This window comes from Pogoniulus pusillus, chromosome 6 (assembly GCF_015220805.1).
Source record: "Pogoniulus pusillus isolate bPogPus1 chromosome 6, bPogPus1.pri, whole genome shotgun sequence".
In the NCBI taxonomy this organism is placed as follows: Eukaryota; Metazoa; Chordata; class Aves; order Piciformes; family Lybiidae; genus Pogoniulus; species Pogoniulus pusillus.
In genome coordinates, this window is record NC_087269.1 from 7,179,607 (window position 1) to 7,197,217 (window position 17,611).

Sequence of the window (17,611 nt, forward strand, 5' to 3'; positions counted from 1 at the left end):
TCAGTAAAAGCAGGGTATAACCATGGAACTATACCAGTTTATTTTAAGTTGATCCAAACTGCAGCTACCGTTTAGAAAGCTTTCTCAATGGATGCAGTGGCATAAATTTTAGTTCTCAAAAAGATTTGAACTATCTCTAATACCTTATGGACTCTTTAACTTTTAATCTCATTACAACAGAAATCTTAAATCTGACTCTCTAAAACTGGTCTAAAGTTCGTAACAATTTTCTCACCTGTTCAGGGTTTGCTATAAAGTTTATGGCAGTGTGATGGCGATCATCTTCTTGTAATAAGCTGAAGGTAAACTGGTAATCAATCAAAAGGCTGTCTGTGAGAAAAACAGAAATAAAAATAATACAATAGATTCAAGTGCATACATATTAATAATATGCTATGCAACTACCTCAAAAGGTATCATTAATTCTGTTTTTAAAAGCATGGAATAATCTACAGGTCAGAATTATTAACACGCGTTTCACTGTAAGTATTTGAACTACAATGCCTTGAAGGAATAAATAAAAATAAGTGATTAAAATTAAGTGTAGGAGTAACAAAACAAACAACAACAAAAAATAAACCACCACCCCCAAAAACATCCCCCCCAAAAATACACTAAATTAAGAAATAGATTCTATCACTGAGTCAGAGCAGCTCTTACACACAACTTGAACTAATAATTCTTTGGAATCATTACAAAGTAAAGTATCAAGTACTGTTAGAGTGTTATCAGTTCCCTAATTTTACTCTGGAGCAATTACTAAAATATTCTCTTCAAAATGCATTTAAACATTTGAATTTTGCAGGCATACACTTACAAAAATGGGTTACATAGCCACATGACCAGAACACCCTTTAGAATCACTACCTGTAACATCTTTGGGAACAAGTTGCATCTACAATAAAATTATCTAGTCTGAAGGCATGGTCATAGAATCATAGAATGTTATAGTAAATAACACTGCTCATAATCAATTGCCACAGGGAAATTTAGGATATGAATTATGTGACCACCAAGAGTATCCTTTCTAAATCTCCAGAGATTTTGCAGGTGGCAAACGCTACAAACTTTTATTATAATGGAAATAAATGACAGCCTAGCACTGCATCAGAATGATTCTAGTTCATCTGCAAAGAGCACTGTTTCCACACATTTTTGTTTCAACTTAAGAAAGGAGTGGAATCTACCAGGCGGTTCCAGTTCCTGTCATTTCTCTCACAGCACACTAACAGTGTTGCCTTGATGGCCAGCTCAAGTTGGCATAGAAGGGAGAAAGGACCATCCTTCAGATGAGGTCCCTTCCAATCTCTAAAGTTATGTGATTATGTGACATAAACCATGCTTAATGTTCTTGGAATAAGCATAAAATGACTGGGACAAGTCCAAAAAAAACAAGTTTTGAGCCATCCCATTGTGTTTCTAAGGCAGGGGGAATGAGATTAACCCATAGTTGGGTCATAGCACCAGGAATGTCTGAAAAGGAATGAAGTTTTTTGCAAGGTGAAGGTGGATCTGTCAGCATGAAGCAGGTTCTCAGCAACTCCATAATGTAAGAAAAAGATGCTGTCACCAGGGATGACTATTGGTACACTTAAGAGAGGGTGTCACACAGAATCCTAGCAGGCAGTGTTTAGTGCAATTGGATAGTCAAGAATCAGTAGAGCCCTCAGAGATGTGAATCACAGAATATTAGAGGTTGGAAGATCCAGAGATCATCAAATTCAACCCCCTGCCAAATCAGGATCCCCTAGAGTAGTTCACACAGGAATGCATTCAGGTGGGTTTTGAATGTCTCCAGAGAAGGAGACTACACAACCTCTCTGGGCAGCCTGTTCCAGGGCTCTGTCACCCTCACTGTAAAGGAGTTTCTCCTCATGTTGAGGCAAAAACTTCTATGCTCAAGCTTGTATCCATTCCTGGTCTTTTTGCCATGAACCACTGAAGGAAGACTGACTCCCTTCACTTGAGACCCACCCCTTAGATATTTGTACACATTGACCAGATCCCTTCTCAGTCTTCTCCAGACTAAAGAGCCCCAGGGCTCTCAGTCTCTCTACACAGGGCAGATGCTGCAGTACCAGATTAATAATCCCTGTGTAATAGTCAGTTGTGAACCAGAAGTAGGTGTGGTGGACATTCTTAGATGCTCTGTGACAGGGGCAGATACCTTCAGCTTCAATAGAAAAAAAAAATCTTCACTTTGACCATTATGGTTTTACAGGGATCAAAGTGTCTGCTTTTAACCTCTGCCACAGAAAAGAAGGACGTATATTGTAAACATACATGATTCAATTGTTTTGCACATGTTAAAATATGGTTACATGTAAGTCCCCTTTGGTCTACATCCCAGTGAATAATTCTGAAGCCCTGTTTTGATCCCTGTCTTGATGACATTCTATGAGTCACCAATACCACATAAGCAGAGTGTTGCAAATAAAAAATATGTGATCATAAAGCCAAAAATCTGTAAATACACAGAGAGTGAAAGATAAAGTCAAACCAGGAATAAGCTGTGTCAGCTTTTTGTTGGACTCAATAGTTTGCTTACTGCTGACAATCACCTTTTCTGCAGAAACACATCATCTGAAAAAATAGACTCTATTGCATCCCATGGGAAGCCTGACACAGAAGGAGAAAAAAAAAGCTTACTGAGAAATGTAGTCCACTGCACTGTCTTAATACTTAAAGAGTTTCTTGGGTTTGATGCTGGGATTTTTTTTGCACTGAATGTGGAAGAAAATTGCAGAATAAAGGAGATATATGAAAGGAATCACCACAACCATTGAAGCTGAAAAGCCCATTTTATTATTTGCCATCATAGTGTCATTATTCAAATAAGACTAAATTGATCTAGATGTCTTAGATAACGAGTTTTGATCAGGTTTATGCAAGCTTATGAAGGCAAAAGATGAATAAATATTAAAAGGCCCCATTTACTTAGTAATACTAGTCTACATTTCTATAATTATGCAAGTCTAATTTAAAAAGTCTCATTGACACTATCAGTAGCACTGTGCCATAGCTACATATTTGACAGTAAGGTTACCATTGGCACCAGCACATATTGAAAGGTAGCAGGACAGCAAAAGATGGTCATTAGAGCTTGACCTCTGTTAAAGGGATTAATAAACTCTTTCATAATCATGAACAGCAAGACCCAAAGGTCAGAAATAAAATCATAGATATGCTAAATTTCCTGGTCTGGTCAACTTGGGGTCCCATGAAATATAAATGATTGCTTTAGCATGAGTTTTTGCAGAGTTTTAGTAAGTGTAGGGTGTGCTGGCACTACAGCATACACTCCTACAGATAGTCTGTGCAATGCAGAGACTGTAAAGATGCAAGCAGTGTAAACAGTCCTTCTGCACCAGATACTATTAATATAATATATGGAAAATTGTATTTTAAAATGCCATGGTCATCTTCTAAGCCCAGATTGTGCTATCTCACAGCCAAAGACCACCAAGAAGATATAGTTCAGATCTTAACAGAGTTGGAGCATCTCTTCTATGTAGATAGACTGAGAGTTTGGATTGTTCAGTTTGAAGAGAAGGCTTCGAGAAGACCTTTTTGTGGCCTTCCAGTATTTGAAGGGGGCCTACAGGAAAGCTGGTGAGGGACTTTTTGGAATGTCAGGTAGTGATAGGACTGGGGAGGATGGACCCAAGCTAGAGGAGGGAAGATTGGATGTCAGGAAGAAGTTCTTTATCATGAGGGTGGTGAGATACTGGAACAGATTGCCCGGGAAGGTGGTGGAAGCCCCATCCCTGGAGGTCTTTAAGGCCAGGCTGGATGTGGCTCTGAGCAACCTGATCTAGTGTGAGGTGTCCCTGCCCGTGGCAGGGTGTTTGGGGCTAGATGACCCTTGAGGTCCCTTCCAACCCTGATGATTCTAGGATTTTATCAGGGAAAACTGTGGACAGACACAGCACTTGTTCCCCAGTCAAATGAATGGACAGTTTGTTTGCACACAAGTTTGGGGGGAAAAAATCAAAGTTATTTCCTTTTAAAACAATGACTACTTTTTCCCCTTAGGTTTGATGCTGTTTTCTTCTTTTTGTTAATTTGTGTTTGCTTGCTGAAGTCATTAGATTAACAAAAGATGTTAAACTATATGGTTCCTCATAACTTTACCACCTGTACCAAATCAGAGAAATACTTCCATTTCAATTTACATTACAATTGAAACAGTAAACTGTGAAAAACAGTAAGCCTGAGTAAACATTAAGTAACACCATTCATGCTCAAGATATCAAAAAGGATCTTAAGGTGTTATTTAAGTAATTATTCCAGTAGTTAATGTATAATTAATTAGATACTCCATTAGCAGTATCAAAGATAGTTCTATATCCTGCACTGTAGCCATTAGCTTCTCTGTAGTACTCCAAGAGCCTTGAACACAGTTTGTGACATTCAAGAAGAGTTCTGAGAGCCAACACATGGAACTAGCCTTGAGATTATACAAAAGTGACAAAGGACCTTTAAATTAAACCAAGGTAATATTGTGGTAGGCCAGATAGGCCCAAAAAAGGCTTACACATGTCCTGCCTTGCCTAGGCATGTTTTCCTGCTCCACCAGAGAGACAAGCATGGGAAATAGACACAAAAGAACCTGAAGCCACTGAGTCTGGCCTGCCCAGGATCCTGTGGTGTAAGGTACACACACTTAGCTTGTGCCTGCCTAGTGCAAGTCCTGTGCTTTGCCCAAATTAGGGAAAAGAGAACCTGTGGCTTTGCCTAATATGGTATGGTTTGGCTAACTGTCATCCTGATTGGCTATTCTGTGTCCAAAGGGCAATTAATCTCAGCCCACATTAATAAGAGGAGATACGCAGGTGAACAACCTGCTTTGCTTCCCTGCCCTTTGCTGTGCTCTCTCTGCTGTGCCCAGCCCTGCTGCCATTGCACACTGCCTTATTGCTTGCCTGCTAAACTCCACTGCCGACACTTACCAGGAGCAGATCCTGGATGCCTGCATGTGATCAGCCTGTGTGGCCAGCATGACACCGTGCTGAGACTGCACCACATCTGCCTCTGCACCTGAAGGTCCTGCTTAGAATCCCTGGACATACATACAGATCATCCAGAAGAAGCCAGGAGACAAGGTCAGAGATTGTTTGTGTCCTATCCCCAGAAGCTGGGAAGATTCAAGCCTCAACATTCAACAAGACAGAGTCCCCTGAAAGCATTTGGGCACTGTCTGGACTGTGGCCAGCCCCCACGAGTGGGTAATCATAATTTGTGAGTAAATGCTTAAATGCCTCTTTGTAATTCTCTGCTGCCTTCTGCCATAGAGCAGACAGAGCCTGAGCCCAGCTACTGGGCAAGCAGCATATTGACCACGGGAACGGTCTCTTCTAGTTGAATTAATGTTTATATATTTTGCTGGTTATTACTAGATCTAGATATTATCCACAGAATGTTTCCATGACCTTGTAAGAACCAAAATATTATTAAAATTAGTGGTCAAGGGTGGCCAGAGGTCTGAATAGCAAAATCAATAACCAATATTAATTTTGAAAAATATCATCTCCCATCAATTTCCCCTCTGCAACAGCAATCATATGAAATGGAAAGAGAAGATCTTCACTAAACTATTCTAAAGAAACACATTTCTTAGCACTTACAAACACAAATTATGATGTTTTTATGCCACAGAGACCTGCATTTGAGAGGGACAAACCAACAAATCCCTGACTTGACTGCAGAGTGGGTGCTGCAAAGCAGAACCAGATTATCTCTTCAGAGACAATCCTAATTCAGAGAAAATACCTAACGTGTGTACAACTTGAATGAAGCAGAGAGCACTGCCTCGTGCAGTTATACGATTCAACAGCAGAAATGAAATCAGAAGCCAATGAAAAACTGACACTGAGCAAATGCTGCTTCCCACTTTGTTTTCACAGCGAGGACATAGAACATGCCAAATCTCTTCAGTGCTCTGAAGCTTGATTTTTTTTAGAATATAAATGAGTAGAACTAATTTAAGAGGAAATTCAAAGTGAAGGTAGAATTTAAAAGAAATTGTAAAGTGTCTCCTCCATCTCTAGCATACTGCTGCTGTCTGTCTCTCCTTCCTTCCTTTCTCCCGTGTTTCATTCTATGCCACAGGAAAGACTTCTCCCACGTGTATGCAGCAGCTCTTAGAGGAAATATCACCTCCCTCGCCTCCAGAATGCTGCAGACAGCAGCAGGCAGAACAGCTTCTCTTCCCACTGCCAAGTTCTTCCTAAGCATAACCCTAAAACGTTATCTCTGCCAATATATCATAAGTGCAGGTAAACAAGCAAAGCACTTATAACAGTACATCACATCTTATTTCCTAATTCTATAGTGCCATTCAACCTAGACAGCTTAGCCTGGAAATAGACACAAAACTTAAATGTGAATATGTGTCATGAGAGTATGACCTGTTTTGAATAGTTAAATGTAGAAATAGGCAAGTGTATAACAGAGAGTGTAGACATCGCTGTTTAAAGCACATTCAGTATATCCTGTTGATACATATTGTTGTGTTAATTTCCAGTTAGGCATTTTGAGAAGGCTGAAATTTCATTCCTTATGTTTTTTTTTCTGCTTTGAACCTTTAAAAAGCCACCATAAGTATTTTCACCCTTTACGTAAACACATGAGACTCTCCTTAAGTGTTTCTGTTTATAAAGACAGAGAACAGATTGCTTCAATTAGGAAGCAAATTTGGATCACATACAAGTGGAATATAAAAAAGTCTCATTGCATTTATATTGTAGCATGGGATGAGAATGAAAACACAAAGATAACAAATACTAAACATATCAAACTGCCAGATGAGCAACACCTGATAAAGTAATCTTAGCATTTTCATTTGTCTGATTCAGACAAATGAGACTTCAAAACCCTTTTCAAAATCTGGCGTGCTCTGAAAATAAACAAATTTAAACAACACTTCCCTAAGAGGTACCAATCAAATCATAGAATCATAGAGTCAACCGGATTGGAAGAGACCTCCAAGATCAGCCAGTCCAACCTACTACTCAGCTCTATCCAGTCAACTAGACCATGGCACTAAGTGCCTCAGCCAGGCTTTTCTTGAACACTTCCAGGGATGGCAACTCCCTGGGCATCCCATTCCAATGCCAATCACTCTCTCTGGCAAGAACTTCCACCTAATATCCAGCCTAGACCTCTCCTGGCACAACTTGAGACTGTGTTCCCTTTTTCTATTGCTGGTTGCCTGGGAGAAGAGACTGACCTCCACCTGGCTACAGGCTCCCTTCAGTGAGTTAGTTGTAGACAGCAAAATATTATTAAAGGGCTATTAAAATAAACTTATTAGAACTATTCTATTATAGAAAAAAATGTTTGATTCTCCCTAAATATCTTTGATGTATTCTTAACACTTAAATATATAAAAAAATGGTAATCACATTACAGAAAAACTGAAAAACCATTTACCTTATATATATCATAATATTTTTAAACAATTACTTGCTCTTGTATATTTTCCTGATCTTTTGGAAATACACAGCAGGCAGTTGCTCATCTTATTTGTGGATTTGCTCATCCAGCACTTTTTATTTTTCATAATGCCATCAATATCCTCCATTTTCCTACTTAACATATATTTTTTTTTGTTTTAATGATATTCAGATATTCCCTGCTTCAGTGAGGAAGAGACAGAACCATTATCTCATTACGACTTCCCTTCCTACTTTTTCCTGCTACAAATGGCTGTAAAATGTCCAGTGTGTTTTTGGCTCAGATACACAACCCAGACCTTCACCCGAAATAAAATACAGGTGAATGAAGTGGTAGCCAGACAGAATTTAAAGAGCTACAGCTTATAAACTCCCTGATTTTTTACATCTAAAGTTTCACAGGAAATGTTCTTGAGGATGTTAAAATGTCCTACACAAAGCCCACAGCTCAGATCTTAATTCACAGTATTTGGAATCCACAAGCTGTGTATTTGGAAGCCAATCTTTCTCCATCAGCCCTGTGCATCCTATGCACAGCTACCATAGAGTTCAGCCACCACATCAACGTGATTCTGGCAGGTTGAAATTACCCCCAAAATAAATCACCAGAGTAGCTCAGAAGGTCTGAAAGGAAAATAAAGCTATATTTACAAAAGCAAGTTAAAATCTGTAAGTATAAACCCCAATGAATATGCACAAAATATATTTACATATACTTACAATTCAGAAACACAAGGATCTCCCTGTACTGATTCACACCCCTCTGGACAAGGGAAAAGTGCTTAGCTCTCCCCCCAGAGTGAAAGCCTGCTGCTACTTAGCCATAATGAGAGTCTCAGCCAAGGTCAGTGAAGCCATGCAAAAGCACCAGCCAGAGCCAGAAGCAGTCAGAGCAGAGCAAAGGAAGAACTGTTCATGCAGCAAATTGTAACCTAATCAACAACCCAATGGAATGATATAGACCTATCTACTCTTGTTCTTCTCTACACAATCCCTTATTTTATGTACCTTTTAGTATTTTCTGCTCAATGTCTGTGGAATTTTCCTATTCTTGTTTATACTGAAGACACCAAGCTACAGTGTTAGTTTTTTGTGGCCATTTCAGCTAGACTTCTAGCTCAGACATTAAAAACAATTCAGAACAGAGAAACTTAGAAGTGGAAACTCTGAGTGGAGAGGTGAACATTCTAGGGATAGGCCATATAATGGCAACAATAAGTTAATATCATTTCATTGGAGCATCAAGAGCTTTATGTCTGGAAGCACAGCTTGTACCTTTGCCCTTGCTGCTTCTGCTATCTTCCCCTGCTGCTGGTTTTGCTGCTTCGCCACCGCTTGAACCCTTCCCCATCTTCGTTAAGGTTATTATACTTCTGTAGTAGTTTATTCTCCTTATACTGTTATATTTAGTTTAAGCTGTAAGAAATACAATTTTTCTGACTTTCCAAAAAAAAACAAAAGCCATGTTGTGGTGAGTTTACTCTACCAGGAGAGGGATCCACCCTAACCAGGGACAGTGTTAAAACCACCAAAACGGCATAGCTTCCTCTGCAGTGCTATCACCAGGAAAGCATCTTCTAGGTTGCCTTCTGTCTCATAGTATTAAGCCCAGCTCATCCTCTTCTTGCCTAGCAGAGTCTTTGCCCCATCACCTTAGCACAGACATGGGAGAAGCAGCAGAAGTATTCACAGTGGCAGGGAAAAAGAGTTTCTGTTTTCACAGAGAGAAGGAGAGTAGAGGAAGTCAAATAACACAGACAGGCAGCAGGAAGAGGGGATTCCTAGAGTCTAATTTCTGTTTCCAGGCATGGTGCTTCTTTTTGTGTTAAAAGTCATTGAATTAAACAGAAAAAGAACATTAGGGGATAAGACCACAATGGCATCCTGGCATCATCAGTGGTCAAATACAAGGACTCAGAGTTACTCAGTCTCTTCACACCTCTATTTTGATTTTTTTTTTCCAAAGCCCTTGACTTCTTTCCCAGTCAAAAGAAGTATTAAAATCAATTTGAAATGTCACTAATGACTGCATGCGAGAACACAACAATAATTAGGCAGAGAAAGCCATTTAATTAAATGAGGAAAACAAAATTCCTACCAATTGTTTCACCCTAGCTGTTGATTTTCAAGAAACTGCTCTCTCTCTTTAATGAAGGACCATGACTTCTATTATGGTTAATATGGCTAAATAAGGGAGTTTTATACTCATAGCCAACAAAGAGTAGATCTATTCCCATCGGTGAGATTTCAAATTGAAAGAAAACTTTGTGTTTTCTAACATGTCAGAATGCACCCAAAAGAATAAAGGCCTTGATTTGAAATTCTACTTCAGTATTTTTGAGTGTCACTACAATTCTGTAAGTATAACTGGAACATTTATATAGATTATATTATATAGAGAATTATATTTATATAATATATATAGAATCCAGAAGCAAAAGCACATGAATTATCAGGGCTGGAAGGGACCACCCTGTCATGGGCAAGGACACCTCACACTAGACCAGGCTGCCTGGAGCCCCATTCAGCCTGGCCTTAAAAATCTCCAGGGATGAGGTTTCCACCACGTCCCTGAGCCACCTGTTCCAGTGCTTCACCACCCTCATGGTGAAGAAATATATATATAATATATATTTATGTATTTTTATATATATAATATGTAAATTTTGTGGAGCTCCTCAGCCTGGAGAAGAGAAGGCTTCAAGGAGATCTTGTAGTAGCCTTCCAGTATCTGAAGGGGGCCTACAGGAAAACTGGGGAGGGACAATTTACAAGGTCTTGTAATGACAGGATGAGGAGTAATGGGTTTAAACTGGCAGAGTTTAAACTAGATGTTAGAATAGAGGTTTTTACAGTGAGGGTGGTGAGACACTGCCCAGGGAGGTTGTGGATGCTCCCTGCCTGGAGGTGTTCACGGCCAGGTTGGATGAGACCTTGAGCGAACTGTTCTAGAGGGAGGTGTCCCTGCCTATGGCAAGGGATTGGAATTCGATGATCCTTGAGGTCCCTTCCAAACTAAACTTGATCCTTGAGGTCCCTTCCAAACTAAACTATGATTCTATGTTTCCACTTATACATAAAATTAAATATTTATATATTTTTCTATATATCTCTAACATATAAATATACTCTATGCACACATTGGTATTTTTTTTTCTCACAACTGGATACATTTACTATAATTTACTGACAAAGCCATACACAGAAAGGTAGGTTTTAAAGGAATATTAAGACTGTAAAATAAACCACTACGATCACGGGTGCCTGTGCATTACTTTTGGGTGAATGCTCGCTTAATAGGCAGCTATTCAACACTTTGTTCTACGTTCAGTACTCATGTTGAGCCCATGCCTCATTTACTACATATTACACAAACCCTTTGCTAAAGACAGAATTAATTTCTAACGTAGCTTTCTATAGTATTCATCACCATCACTTTCTAAGTTCTTCCAAAAAGTTAATGAATTTGTTAGAACATTACTGTGAGACGAGCAGACATTATTAGTCCTGTTTTATAGAACAGGAAATGAAACAAAACCCAAGGACAAAAACCTCCATTCATCACAAGTAGCCAATCAGAAATACCTACAGCTTGATTTTTTTGTAGTGTTCTGAATTACATAATGCTACATATGACCACTCTTGGTTTGCAGTTCCTTCTATCATTCATTGTAACTCTTCCCACTTTCAAGACAGAACAGGAAAGCAACATACATTCATCATTCCATTACATGATTGCTGATTCATCCCCCACAAGCAAATTCATTCTGTGCAATGCAGAGGAAGGTTCCCTGGGAAATACTATGTAGACATGTTATTTAAAACCATCCAGTCATGCCCTAATCAAAAAGAAAATTAGAAATGATGGTGCCTGCAACCTTAATTCTTCTTTCAATAAAGCAGATTTATTAAGTCATTTTGAGAGTCAGGCTGGAGAAAATTCTAGAGAACCACTTTCCTTTTCAGCTGGATTTTTTCTTTCCTCAGATCTTTCCAGTAGAGTCATAGAACCACAGAATTAACCAGGTTGGGAAAGACCTCTGAGATCATCAAGTCCAACCTATCCCCTAACACCTTCTAATTAACCAACCCACAGCATCAAGTGCCTCATCCAGTCTCCTTCTAAACACCTAATGTGACTCCACTGCTCCCCGGGCAGCCCACTCCAATGTCAATCACACTTTTTGTGAAGAACTTCCTCCTAACATCCAGTCTAAACCTGTCCTGGCACAGCTTGAGGCTGTGTCCTCTTGTTCTGTCACTGGGTGCCTGGCAAGAGAAACCAATCCCACCTGGCTACAGTGTCCTTTCAGGGAGTTGTAGAGAGCAATAATGTCTCTCCTGAGCCTCCTCTCGTCCAGGCTAAACAATTCCAGCTCCCTGGGGGCAAAAGATTTTCATACATATACAGAGCTTCTGAGAAACCTGCCTAGCATTTTGGCTTTACAGAGTAGCAGAAGTTCTAAGCCAAAAATACTCCAATGTATATTGACAGCCATACAAACAGAGCACACAACCAGACCCACTCACAAGAGTCTTGTCCCCTAATTACCGCATTTTATAAGTGCTAGGTGTTTAGCACATGATCAGTGACTAAAGTGTTGTTTTCACCTGTTTTTTTTTTCCCTTTGAAACCTAAGAACAAGAAATTATGCTGACAGCTGTGGCAATGGATATCAAAAGGTGTCACCATGCACTTATCAAAAGGGAATTCTTCCGGCAAACGTGAACTGACGATGGATGGATAATCACTAAATCTGAAGAGTAAAGCCACAAACCAGAAAATTAAAGTCTTTAGTAGCAAATGATGGCTAAGAAATAGATGAAAAGCTTCTTCATTCACAGAATGAATGGCTGGTCTTACGCACAACCACAAATGCATTAATAAAAACTCCTAAAACTACAGTCAAGAAATTACTTGTCAACTTCCACCAGTAACATTCCTTCATGATCTTCATTACACCAAAAGGTATAGAGACAATTACATGCCTGAGTTGGTACATTTTCATCATTACTGAACTACACTAACTGATTTTGTGAATAGAAACCTCTATTTTTACTTCTTGAAATCACTTTTCAACTTAGAGTAGAAACCTCCCTCATGATGGCAACATCAGACTTATCACAATCTTCCCACATTTTTCTATTTAGAGGCTTCTTTATTCACATTGCTTCTAAAATTCATACTCTCGCCTCTTCATTGCATAGGCAGTTTGCCTCTCTCATGCTCTTTCTAGCCATTGTTCTCCATTCCAGTAAGGGTTTGTGAGAATAATCTTATTCATGTTCCTCTCCATCAGCAAAAACATTGCTTTTGAAACCAAGCTCCACTTCCAAATGTTATAAATCCCATTCATTTGTGACCAAAATAAATTCTGCTTGTTTTACATCAAAGTTAGGGGGCTACCACCAGACCTATTTTCAGTCAGGATAATTATTTTGAACTTTCAGAGCAGCTGCTTGATTCATTACTCTATCATCTGTATCTAAAGTCATCCCATGCCTCATTTTCATTATTACACTGGAACATGTTGGTGTCCCACATTACTTGCCCATTGTGAGAAAACAAAAAAGCAATTTACTGTAAAGTCTTTAGTATTGACTAACAATACTTGCATTTTTCCTAAATGTAATGGGAACAGAATGAGCCTCAAAATACTTCAGCACTAACTATTTATATGCCTCTTTTTACATGTAAAGGAAGAGCAATAAGAGAATAAATTTCACAGAAGTTCAAAGTGGTTTTGTTTTGTTTTCTAAGAGTCAGCAATAAGAATTCATTTTTTCTTTTGCTGTACTTTAAAAAACATTCTAAGCTTAAAAAGGCATCCAAAAAGGCAGAGAAATTTGATTCAGCTCAATGTTTCTAATAGTCTGGGCTTACTCCATATTGACTAAAACTTTCTGAAGATGATTGATTTTTTTCTAAGGCAAATATGCACAGAGGTCAGAAGAGTAACCCTGGATTCTCTCTACTGACTACCAAAAGGGCTAGAATGTTAATTAAGGCTAGACACAACTTTTAAAAAGTTAGGTAGCTGACATGAATTTCACTCCAACTGCCATAGGAGTATGTTTTATATAATATCACAGAATGTCAGGGGTTGGAAGGGACCTCAAAAGCTCATCTAGTCCAACCCCCCTGCCAGAGCAGGATCACCTATACCAGATCACACAGGAACACCTCCAGGCAGGTTTTGAGTATCTCCAGAGAGGGAGACTCGACAGTCCCCTGGGCAGCCTGTTCCAGTGTTCTGTCACCCTCACGAGGAAAAAATATTCTTCCTCATGTTTACTTGAAACTTCTAATGCCTCAACTTCTACCCTTTGCCCCCTGTCCATTGGGCATCACCAAGCAGAGCCTGGCTCCATTCTCTTGGTACTCACCCTTTACATAAACATTGATGAGGTCACCTCTCAGTTTCCTCTGCTCCAAGGTACAGAGCCCCAGCTCCCTCAGACTCTCCTCACAGGGAAGATGCTCCACTCCCTTAATAATGTTTGTGGACCTGTGCTGGACTCTTTTAAGCAATTCCTTTAAGTCCTTCTTGAACTGAGAGGCCCAGAACCGGACACAATATTCCAGATGCAGCCTCACCAGGGCAGAGTTGGGGGGGGAGGATGAGCATTGGCCTTCTTGGCCACAAATGTTATGGCAAGCATGCGATTTTTTTCCTGAGATCTGAGGAAAATACATAATTACCTGGATTCTTGTAAGCACACAGTTTGAAGGTGACATTCCTAAAGGAACTATGGGCAGCATCCAGATCTCATTGTTTCCATAAATATTTCATTAAACATTTGACTGAAAACACTGCAACAACGGACAAGGTTTCTGACTCACTGAAGACCCTTTTCAAATTCTGCCAAGGACTGTGGTCTACAGAGTTTGCAAACCAATGAACTAGAGAATTACAAACAAAATATTAGTAAAAGAAGCAACAACAAAGAAATGTGTGTGAGTGCACCTACTGGCAGTTACTTAAACATTGATTTTAGAGAAAAAAGCCTAGATGTCTCTGACGATGGAGTATTTCCAAGCTTACGGCACAGGCATTATGATTAGTGAAAGATAAAGTATTATTATTCGATAGTAAGACCTGCTCAGTCAACAAACTTTGGCTCTGCACAATGGGAAGTCCTTGTAACCTGTCATTTGAGGAGGAACTATTTACAAGGTCTTGTAATGATAGCAAGAGGAGCAATGGGTTTAAACCTGAAGAGGGGAGATTTAAACTAGATATTAGGAAGAAGTTCTGTACAGTGAGGGTGGTGAGACACTGGCACAGGTTGCCCAGGGAGGTTGTGGATGCCCCCTTCCTGGAGGTGTTCAAGACCAGGTTGGATGAGGCCTTGAGTGACCTGTTCTAGTGGGAGGCATCCCTGCCTATGGCAGGGGGTTGGAACTAGATGATCTTTGGGGTCTCTTCCAACCTAAACCATTCTATGATTCTTTATTCTTGGAGTGTTAGAAAAATGAGGGGAGGAAGTGCAAATCATACCAAAGCAAAAAAAATCTCTTAAAATATTATGGTAGAAATTTAAATTTGTCTTCCCATAAAATTCTATTCATAAAGAGATGCATCACCAGCTTTACAACACTGACATTAGCATTGCAAATCTAACATGCAATGCCATTTGCAATATACTAGCATCAAGAGTCAGTGCCTTGATTCTAAGTTTTTTCTTTAGTTACAAAATTTATACACACTAAAGAGATCTCTATTCTGCTTGTTCTGACAACTGAAATAGCACATCTGAGAAACAACATTAAATTATAGTGTGAGTTCATGTGTTACTGCCAAAGAGGGATGCTTCTTGTCATGCAGTTAATGAAAGCAGTCAAATTCTAACGTTCTTTAAATCTTCATCTTAGAATGTTCAGTTTAATGCAAAATTCCTGCAAATAAAGCATTTTGCTTCCTTTTGGAAATCAAGGAATTTATTTTTATTTCTAAAACAGATCAATGTAACACAGACATGGCAAAAGTATAAATACTATTTTTTAAACTGTTTATGGTTTTATATAAGTATATGCTCAAGTTTTCACACAATCATATAATCATAGAATCAACCAGGTTGGAAGAGACTTCCAAGATCAGCCAGTCCAACCTAGCACCCAGCCCTAGCCAGTCAACTAGACCATGGCACTAAGTGCCTCATCCAGGCTTTTCTTGAACACCTTCAGGAACAGCAACTCCACCACCTCCCTGGGCAGCCCATTCCAATGGCAAATCACACTCTCTTTCAAGAATTTCCTCCTAACACCCAGCCTATACACGTGAGACTGTATCCCCTTGTTCTATTGCTGGTTTTCTGGAAGAAGAGACCAACCCCCACCTGGCTACAACCTCCCTTCAGGTAGTTGTAGACAGTAATGAGGTCAGCCCTGAGCCTCCTCTTCTCCAGGCTAAACAACCCCAGCTCCCTCAGTTTCTCCTCATAGGGTTTGTGTTCCAGACCCCTCACCAGCTTTGTTGCCCTTCTCTGGAAACGTTCCAGTATCTCAACATCTCTCTTGAATTGAGGGGCCCAGGCTGGACACAGCACTCAAGGTGTGGCCTGACCAGTGTTGAGTACAGGGGAAGAATAACCTCCCTCATCCTACTGGCCACACTATTCCTGATACAGGCCAAGATGCAATTGGCTCTCTTGGCCACCTGGGCACACTGCTGGCTCATCTCCAGCCTACTATCTACCAGTAACCCCAGGTCCCTTTCTTCCTGGTTGCTCTCCAGGTACTCTGTCTCCAGCCTGTAGTGCTGCTTGGGACAGCAAACATTCACAATATTCACAATATTCAGAAGTTACTCTCTCAGTAGCTTCTACATGAATAATGAGGAGATTTTTTTTTATGCTGATTCTCAAATAATTCAAGACAGACCTCAGCAATTAAAGAAGCAAGATCTGGTTGATCAGGTCTTACAAGGACCCAGAACAAGCCCTTTGCAAAGTAGATATAAATATACACAGATAAGTAGGTGCTCCTGTAGTATCTCAACATTTTCAAAATCCTTTTTCTTCTTTTTCCTCATTATTTAGTTGAACTTTGCTTAGGACACTTTAAATACATAGTCCAAATGTCATAGCTTACCCCCTGTCACTCAACTCCATGTGTACAAAACACACAACCTAAATTGAAGTTGAGATGTTTCAACTCTGCTGATACTCTTTCCTGTTCCTCAAACAAGTTTAACATGCAAGTTCTGAGAACTAAAAATCACAGCAAATAAATTGAGAACATTGTAAGAAAAGCTGCATTTAAAATTGGACAGAAATTATATCTATCATATACCCCACTGAGGACTTCCCTCTGTTTTCAAGTCATGAATTACAATAGGTAGCTGTGTTGTAAAAAACAGAACATGTTCTATCACCACAATTGCACAATGGACAGTAGAAATGTTTTTGCATCACAGCTTTCAAAGGAGGGTTTGTAACACAAGCATCTTTTCATTTACAACACATTAGGTATATTTAAAGTAAAAATGTGTGTTTCAGTAATAGCATTCACATTGCTTTTTGCCCTTGTTAAGAACTGAGAGCAAGTTCAGCAAAGACAGTGACAGAAGATTAAAATCCCAAACATCTACAAATCAGATTACATTATCTCTAATATTGCCTAACCCAACCTCCAAAGCCTCTAAAACAGCTAGGACAAAACACTTCAACCCTTTCTATGAAGTGCAGAGTGACAAATCAGAAAAAAATAAATCAAGGTTCTTTTCCCCACTTCCTACAAGCTTAGATTGCAGAGCCAGCAGTTAAAAACATAAAATACAAACCATTTGCTTAAGCTAAGCAAATATAAATAGATGAAGGAAAAATGGAGCCCAGAAGGCTGTTTTTCTCAATGCAGTCACTCACTCTTCAGAGTAGATTTATTCTCTTCCTGAGAGAGGGAACATTGGCCACCATGGCAGACCTCACTGACTCCTTTCTGATTTGGAAAACTCCATTTCCACCTCAAACAGCTGCTAGACATTAAAAGAAATATTCTGTTTTCCTAACACTATTCTTTTCAATAAACCAGGAACTAGATACAGCTGTGCTTTCACTAATTCATGACTTTTCCTGGCCACAGAATGAAAGAAAGTACTGCTAGCTGGAATGCACACAAAATAAACTTCTTCCTCTCTTTTGTATTTGTGTTT

The 17,611-nt window shown here is 39.4% G+C and overlaps 1 protein-coding gene across 12 annotated transcripts in view; it reads right to left on the reverse strand.

Annotated features, from left to right (window-relative positions):
* Positions 1–17,611, reverse strand: part of ATRNL1 (attractin like 1) — a 624,604-nt gene that overhangs the window by 377,285 nt on the left and 229,708 nt on the right. For all 12 annotated transcript variants that reach the window (XR_010302493.1, XR_010302494.1, XM_064144312.1 and 9 more), the window contains exon 22: positions 236–330. Coding sequence is in view for 10 of the 12 variants with exons in the window: in XM_064144312.1 (XP_064000382.1) it covers positions 236–330 (95 nt within the window). In the remaining 2 variants the exon portion in view is untranslated. The remainder of the gene's footprint in view (positions 1–235; positions 331–17,611) is intronic.